General features: G+C 50.3%; 1 protein-coding gene across 1 annotated transcript; it reads right to left on the bottom strand.

Annotated features, from left to right (window-relative positions):
- Nucleotides 1-616: 616 nt before the first annotated feature.
- Nucleotides 617-6,833, bottom strand: DUSP6 (dual specificity phosphatase 6). The gene is made up of 3 exons (XM_069228822.1): nt 5,678-6,833; nt 3,432-3,872; nt 617-1,891 (listed from the first exon to the last, which is right to left on the bottom strand). Exons 1-3 carry the CDS (start codon nt 6,081-6,083, stop codon nt 1,584-1,586), a joined length of 1,155 nt encoding a protein of 384 aa, XP_069084923.1. The 5' UTR covers nt 6,084-6,833; the 3' UTR covers nt 617-1,583.
- Nucleotides 6,834-7,729: the final 896 nt, after the last annotated feature.

Below are 7,729 nucleotides of genomic sequence, written 5' to 3'. Positions count from 1 at the left end.
CACACTATAGAAAATATGCAGTAAAGGGCTTGATTCTTATGTAGAGCGGGGCTACCCCGTCGGTGCCAAATACTTGCGATGCACTGAAGGTCAACACAAACTGGTAATGTAAGTGTAAAGAAAAGACGGTAGGTACCACAGCTGCCATCTGCTGGTAGCTGTGCAGTTCATGACAAACATGTCCTCTTGTGACCACTTTCGCCAATGAGTGTGAGAGCCTGGGGCTATGTGCACTGGGCAGCTGAGCACACAAGAAGCCGCCTGCCTGGAGAAACGGACATACCACTTCCTCTCCTGGACAGGTAAGCAGCAACCAGATGTACTCAGATGTGCCTTACCAGGAGGAGCATTCCTCAGTGAGACACACCTGAAGTCAGGCGATTGGTGGCATGTGCAGACAAGTCCACAAAAGTGAGGGGGGGACACAAGCCAACCAGACCCCTTGATCGGAAACCAGTGAACGGACCCAGGCTTTTAAAAGCTGCGCAATCTGCCATATCCATACAGTGGGTAGAGTTAATGTATTGTACTGGAGGATTTACTTAGTGCTTCGTAGCCCTATCAAGGATCCAAAGCACTTAGTGAAGAAACGACATGCATAAAACACACAGAAGTCTTCTCCATAGCCAAAATAATTATTTAATAATAATTTAAGGATTTACAATAATATATTTCATCCGAAAACGTACACCATAAACAGGAGACGCATTGCTCTTCCCTAATTAGGCAAACGCGCTGCTTTTCACAAGCATACATTGTGGAGTACACATGCCCGCACATACTTCCAGTTTTGTTTTAATAAAAATAGAATTGTGTCATATTGCATTTGAGGTGAGGCTCCCTGAAAGGTATGCACAAGAGGGAAAACTACACAGGTTATGCGCGCCAATGCAAAATATTTAAATCCCATCCCAAAATAAACTACTGCATGTACAAAGCCATAGCAAATTCGGAACCTGCATCGACCAGAATTAAAGAGGAAGTAGAAATTTCACAAGTGCTTGCTCCGAGAAAGGAAAAACAAGTAGGACAAAAGTTAAATGCAGGACTGACGCCCTATTTGTACAAATAAACATGTTACAAAATGCAATATTTGAAGAAAACTCAAGTGGCTTTCGGAAAAGTACAATGCAAGACGATAGTAAGTGTAAAGATTTTACAAACGCAATACTGCAACTGTTCCGTGAACTGAAACACAGGATATACAGAGCTGCAAACAGTCTTCACTGAAGACACATGATCAGTATTTGTCCATAATGGGGCAGTGCGAACTCTCCAGTCGGCTGATACATGACCTCATGTACGACCAGGTTCACCTGCCTTTTTGGATTGCCAGGTTCCACTCAACACAAGTGGGCAGCGAGCGAGCGATCGACCGCGAGGGCAATCTCTGGTCTCCAAAGCTGAGGGAGAACTCGCGCCTTCCCTCTTCGAGCGACAGATTTCACACATTAATAACCTTCTTTTTGACCCACAGGTTGGACTGGGTGCACTAGTTCCGTATTCCGGACAAAACGTTTGACAGACGCAAAGAAGCTTGCTTTGGGAATGATCAACCATGTACCTGGTGGAGTGGCTGCAGCTCACGTGGACTGCAGGGAATCCACCTGGAAGACATTTTGATTGGCAGGAGTAGTGAAGTACAGCTGCTGGGCGGGCACGTGGTTGTCACACGGGCTACTCAGCCCCAGGGTCTTCTCAAAGTCCTTAAGTTGCCCCAAGAAGTTAAAGTTTGGGGAGATGTTGGACTTCTTCGTTCTGACAATATCGTACGCATCGTTCATGGACAAATTTAAGCTCTGCATAAGGTAGGCCACTGTGACAGTCACCGAACGGCTGATGCCGGCCAAGCAGTGTACCAGGACACCGCAGCTTTTACCCCGGGCCTCGTCTGAAAGAGAGAAACAAGAAAAAACTATGAACTGGAGAATAAACAATGCAAACTGCCATTATTTTAAGATAACTTCAAACGCACCCCCCTTGTGTGCAATTCCATCCCCAGGCAAATCTGAGCGCTTTGAGAGAGGCTTATTGGCGTTCCGTGCAATAAAAACAGGACTAGAGTCCCACAGCGTGGCACATGGATGCCCTTTCTGCAGACTGGCAGGCTACAAGGTCTATTAAATTATTCTCCAGCCCTTGTAACGTTAACAATGGCCACATTCAGGCACTTTACAAGAAAAAGGGCAGTCACAAGGGACGAGCCATTAAAAGGAACAGGATGTCAACATTGCTGGAAAAGGGGATCCTTTGTAAGAGCAAAGGCATCACAATGGCCGCAGATTAGTTTCTCAGCGGCATGCAGACAAAATGTCCCCTGCAGTGCTCAGATTACCTACCCTGCCCCAAATTACCGGGATCAGAGTTCACGCGGCCGAGCTGAGGCATTTGGATCCGGCTAACAGTTAAGGGTTATCAACTAACCACATACAGTACGGCAACCGTTCAAATCAGATTACATGGCGCTTGCAAACTGCTCACTTCTCAAGACTAGGTTAAAAGTAAACTGAAATCAAATGCTCTCACTGGGAGTTCGAACAGTGCGCCCCAGCCCACCAACATCTATTTTGATTTTCACCGTGTGGGCGAGAAATCCGGTTTATCGCTGGCCTTGAAGCAATTCTGCATATTATTTTAACACCCAAGCCATTTCTATTATACAAACCACCACCCCTCCCCCGTGTACAAATTGAAATGGATCGCAAAACCTCCCCACTGGTATTGGAGCAAGTGAGATTCACAACGGCTTAAATTGTCTGCACTAGTCATGTATTGCTGAAATCTGGACATCTCGCTCCTAGAATAGCGATACCCGGTGGTCTTAAGTTTTCGCCTTACATCTCTTCTACCTCCAATCTTAAAGACTTCATTCTCTGATGTAAACCTGCTACTGCGTGGGCATAGTCTTCTCTCGACGACCGTTATGCCAACGCTCAACATGTTTTTGATGGAAGTGGCTGTTTCATTTAGTGTCGCAAGCCTGGCTGAGATTCGCAACCTGAATTTTCTACACCACTAAACAGACTTGATTTATTTTTCAACCTCCGCCAGGCTACACCAAATGGGCCGTCGCCTGTAGGTTTGAGCGAGAAATGATGTAATCCATATTTCTCGTTTAAACACTTTTGAGACCTAGGCGCACCACTTTGGTGTTACTCTGCATTCGCACTGCTTACAGTCATCTAGGGCCAGATGTACCAAAGGATTTTACCCATTCTGTCTATGGGGAAATGCTTTAGTACATATGGCCCTTAGTTCTCTCTTCGTCCTATACCCAGAGTTCGCCCTCCTCTTAACAGGCTTTAAAAATGTCACATCAATGGAAGGAGGAGCCTCGGAAGGACACCTGGGAACCGCTTATGAACTAGCTAGATAGAACTCGGACACGACCTGCACATGGCGAGAAAGCGGGTACATCCGCAAGTACCCACCTATGAAGGAGATGGCGTCAGGGAAGAACTGCGAGAGGTTCTGGCTCCAGTGATCAGAGATGGGGATCTGCTTGTATCTGAACTCCCCGGCGTTCTCGAAGAGGTTGGGCAGGTTGGGGGTGACGTTCAGGATGTACTTGATGCCGAACTCTTCCAGGATGTCAAGGTTGGTGGAGTCCTTGGCGCAGCCCAGGTACAGGTGAGGCAGGATCTCCACGGGGAAGGATGGCTGCGGGTTAGACAGCGGACTGCCCTCGGAGTCCGTGGCGCTGATGGGGTCGCGGTCGACGTCCGACTCGATATCCGACGATGAGTCCGAGCTGATGCGGAGGCCGCCTAGGCCCAGCACGGGCGGAGAGGAGCCGCCGCTGCTGCACGAGCTCAAGTCAAGGTTGGTCTCGCAGTGGACCGGGAACTCGGCCTGGAACTTGTTGAAGCCTCCTGCCAAAACAAAAAGCCAAAGATGCTTGTCAGAACTTATTAAACACGACGATAAACATACTTCTACATAACATAACTAACCCCCAGTATTGGTGCCAGGCACTTAGGGCGCATTCATGAGGCGAGTACGTCTGTCATTTGTTAAGTGCACATTTTCTTTATCACATAACACAAAAACTTAAGTTCCACTCCCCAACACTCTACGTTACATCTGTCACAACAGGAGGAGCAATGCAAACACCCGGGGATAAGGATTTACATTAAACCAGTACCTGTAAACGTGAACGGTTTTGTTACACCATGCCACAAATGTGGCAAGCATTTTGCAGCTTAAGAACACGATCATAAACCATAAGAAAGTAACTTTGGCGCATGCGCTAGGTGACATTCACCTACTCTGGGCTAACGGCCAGCAGCACCTATGAAAGGACATTGTTCAAGAGCAAATCACAATGCCTAACATGCCACGTACAGTACATCAAACGAGGAGACCCGGCCCATGCAGAGAAGAACGTGTAATGTATTCCGGGCGCCCCAGGCAGGAGCAGAACGCGCCAAAGGAGAAGTTATTTGTGAGATAAGGTTACACCTAGAGCACACAAACTGAGCTTGGAGCACGCACTTCATACGCTGTACGGAGCAGTCATCCCCTGTGAACTGTGTTCTGCCTAAAACTCCGGTCCTGGTAACTACTACTGCGAGTTAAAGATTCGAAGTACCGCCAGATATTAGGTGCCGAGGCCCAAATACAAAGGTGAACAACTGAACGGATTAAAAGAAAGAAATAGATAGATCCGATGCTTAAAGGAGACGCGCGCAAATCCCCTATTGTCAGGGGAAGGTGCGAGGCTCGTGAAACAAGCTGCATAAGGAAATAGGCCAAGATGGCGCGCGAATATTTTCTAGACATTCAGTGTACAAGGTGCAGTTAAACACCACTGCTACACTGCATGTAAAGGCAACTACTTTGAGGCTAGCTAGCTTTCATTCAAACATTTCGAAACACCCTAGAGAAGAGAAGTATTGCGGGCGGAAGTGCGGTGTTTTAAACCCGTGTGGGATCAATTCGCAAGTCTGCTCAAAAGGCAACACTACCTCATGCCTTGGGAACGAAAGGTCTATGTCGAAGATTTAAAAGAACCCAGCCCCTGCGAGCGGCCAGGGATCCGATATGACAGCTGTCATTACCCACAAGAAAGAACTCAATTAGTTGGGAGGTGAGCACCATGGCAATGTAAAATAATAAGACTCAACCCAAGAAAAGTGTCGTTAAGGTTTACGGTGCAGCGAGTGCCTCGCAGGGTGTCAGCTTCAAACCTTGCTGAATGCTCGAAACTGATTATGACAGTCTCACACATGGGAATCGCATTTTCTCCGCTTAGAAGTTGTACCCTTCACCCAATCATCTTACACGTCATTTTGTGCACGAAAACAAAACACGCTTTGACAATGCACTTGTCAAAGTAGGGGACACAACTTCAATATGATTTTGTTTAAGGCCGTCCCATAGTTAATGTCTAGAGATGACACCGTGGGCGACTAAAACCACTGAGCTAAACAGGGCTCGTAAGATCATTTTAGATGCTTTATCTGAAGGGGTTATGATCCCTCACTTAACCCGGCAGCCTATTTAAGAGAACCCGTGAGCCACAAACTCCCCTGAGTTACATACACATCCCAAGAGAACATCCATGCTTTCCCTGACAATGATCTCTAAATGGGACTCCCTAGGTCCCCAGTCCGCCCCACGAGCCTAAGTAGTCCACATTTTCCCCAGGGCCGAGGCCAGCGGTGCACACACTTACCCTCCAAGTAGAAGGCCCTGCAGCCCTCGTCCGTCAGCCGCTCCATCAGCAGTCCCAGCACGCTGTCCCCGGCGGTGCCGCCGCCGTTCTGGTTGCAGTCGCTGCCCTCGTCGTAGAGCAGCACGGTGTCGGTGCGGCAGCGCCGGCCGAAGCGCTCGCGGTCCTCGGCCCGGGGGAAGAGCGCCCGCAGCGGCAGCTTCCCGCCCCGCAGGCGCCGCAGCATGAGGCCCGGCAAGGCCACGCTGAGCGCCGCCTCGATGTGCGAGGACTCGTAGAGCTCCTGCGCCCGGCAGTCCATCAGCAGCAGCCGCTCGCTGCCCTGCTCCATCTGCTCCTTCAGCCAGGCCGCCGTCTTGCCGCAGCCGCGGCAGCTCGTCATGCCGGACGGGCGCAGCTTCTCTAGCATGGGGGAACGGCGGCGGGCGACGCGGGCTCGGGAGCACGGCTACTGTGGCATGGGCGGGCCGGAGGGAGGCTCGGGGGTCTCGCACGGGGCGTCCACAGGATGCACGTCTCCGGGGCTTTGATGCTTTGTTGGTAATCAGGCACGAAGCTGGTCAGCGGTGCCACGAGGTGTTCGCCTGCGCTCCTTGATCTGCAGCGGTTGCCCTCTGGTCTGGATCAGTTGTGATCTTGGAATGAAAATGTGGTGTCTCAGCTCCTGGCTGTGGGACACCTGCTCCTTTAAAGCATATGCACTGATCTTTCACTGTGTTTTGTTCGTCCGGAGGCCTTCGGTCTTTAGTGCTGCAGAACGGGACGTTTGCCTTTGGTCCGGGCCCGCACTGGCTGTCCCTGGGAAAGAAGGGTGCCCGGCTTCCTGCAGCCACGGACGCGCAGGAATTCTGCTTTTGGTCTGGTGTACTTCGGCGATCACAGCATGTAACTAGATCACTCGCTTTCCGCAGCACGATTCGCAAATCCTGATTCTTGCAGACGTCCGACTTTCTCTTCTCAAATCCAATTACCAGTCCGCAGTCTAGCTGCGACTGGGAAGGAGGCCTCGGTGGCTTGAACCCTGCCTGCGAGTCCCTTTCTTCCTTGTGTTTGCGCTGCAGTCTGTCTCCTCGGGCGCAGGCCTGCTTTTGTTATGCGCCAGTCGTACTCCAGGGGCCTTTAGCTTTGGGGAAACTCCTGCAACAGCTCCGGCTTCAATGGAGACACGCAGAGAGCGCCTCAATGGGTAACCTCCTGTCAGTTCAACCAATCAGAACGCTCGGCTCCCTGAGCGCTGTGATTGGTTGAGCAAGCAGAAGGTTACCCATTGAGGCGTTGCCGTGGCGACGGAGCCGGCTGGAACAGGTTGTGTTGAATGAATCGGTAATGAGTTTGTCATTCACAAAAAAAAAACTGAAAGGAATTTCCTCTCTTCGGATCACAGGAAGGAAGGAAGGAAGGAGGAGGAGGGGCAGAGTCACCCGGGCACCAGCAGCTCCCCGCCACCACCACCACTCCTCCTTCCCCGCTGAAAGTTCACATGCAGCGTCGGAGACACGTTACACAACGTCCCGCTGCAGGCCGGATCTGGCCACATGCTCTGTCTCGTTCTCCGTGCCGCCTCTGCTTGCAGGCCTTCCTGCGCCACTGTCTCCGCCATGATTTATCCGAATCTTTTCCGAGGCAAAATTACTGAACGGGGTCGGTTGTTTAGACTTCGCCCTGGGTCCAGAAATAACATCAGTATTATAATGCGTACGCTTGCTTTCTTAAGTGTTTTCAGCCATAAAATCAGTGAGACGGCCCATTTATGTGCGGTTTTGCATAGGGTGGGCATTGCTCAAAGGTGTTACGGCGCTTTGCAAAAAGAATACAGCAAGGGTCATACAATTACACCAGTATTACATATTGCGTAAATGTAAATTAGCACTTGTATAGCGCACTACTCACCCGTTAGGGTCTCAAGGCGCTGTACTCATACCGCTATGGAACCCCTCCTGGCTTTTCCCTGTGAGGCACCCACTCCTGAGCACCCCCAGGGTGAAGCCAGGCATCCAAGCGCTGTTGTGGAGATTAAGCAAGCTATTGCCCAGAGTTGCAGAGTGGGACCCATGA

The sequence above is a fragment of the Pleurodeles waltl genome, chromosome 4_1 (genome assembly GCF_031143425.1).
Source record: "Pleurodeles waltl isolate 20211129_DDA chromosome 4_1, aPleWal1.hap1.20221129, whole genome shotgun sequence".
In the NCBI taxonomy this organism is placed as follows: domain Eukaryota; kingdom Metazoa; phylum Chordata; class Amphibia; order Caudata; family Salamandridae; genus Pleurodeles; species Pleurodeles waltl.
This window is presented reverse-complemented; position numbering and strand designations above follow the sequence as displayed.

What these genes read in the sequence shown, in the direction of transcription:
- DUSP6 (XM_069228822.1), bottom strand. Translation starts at nt 6,083, where the DNA reads ATGCTAGAGAAGCTGCGCCCGTCCGGCATGACGAGCTGCCGCGGCTGC. An exon ending in CAGGGCCTTCTACTTGGAGG is followed by an intron (nt 3,873 to 5,677) that starts GTAAGTGTGTGC and finishes TTGTTTTGGCAG; the next exon opens with GAGGCTTCAACAAGTTCCAG. An exon ending in TGACGCCATCTCCTTCATAG is followed by an intron (nt 1,892 to 3,431) that starts GTGGGTACTTGC and finishes TCTCTCTTTCAG; the next exon opens with ACGAGGCCCGGGGTAAAAGC.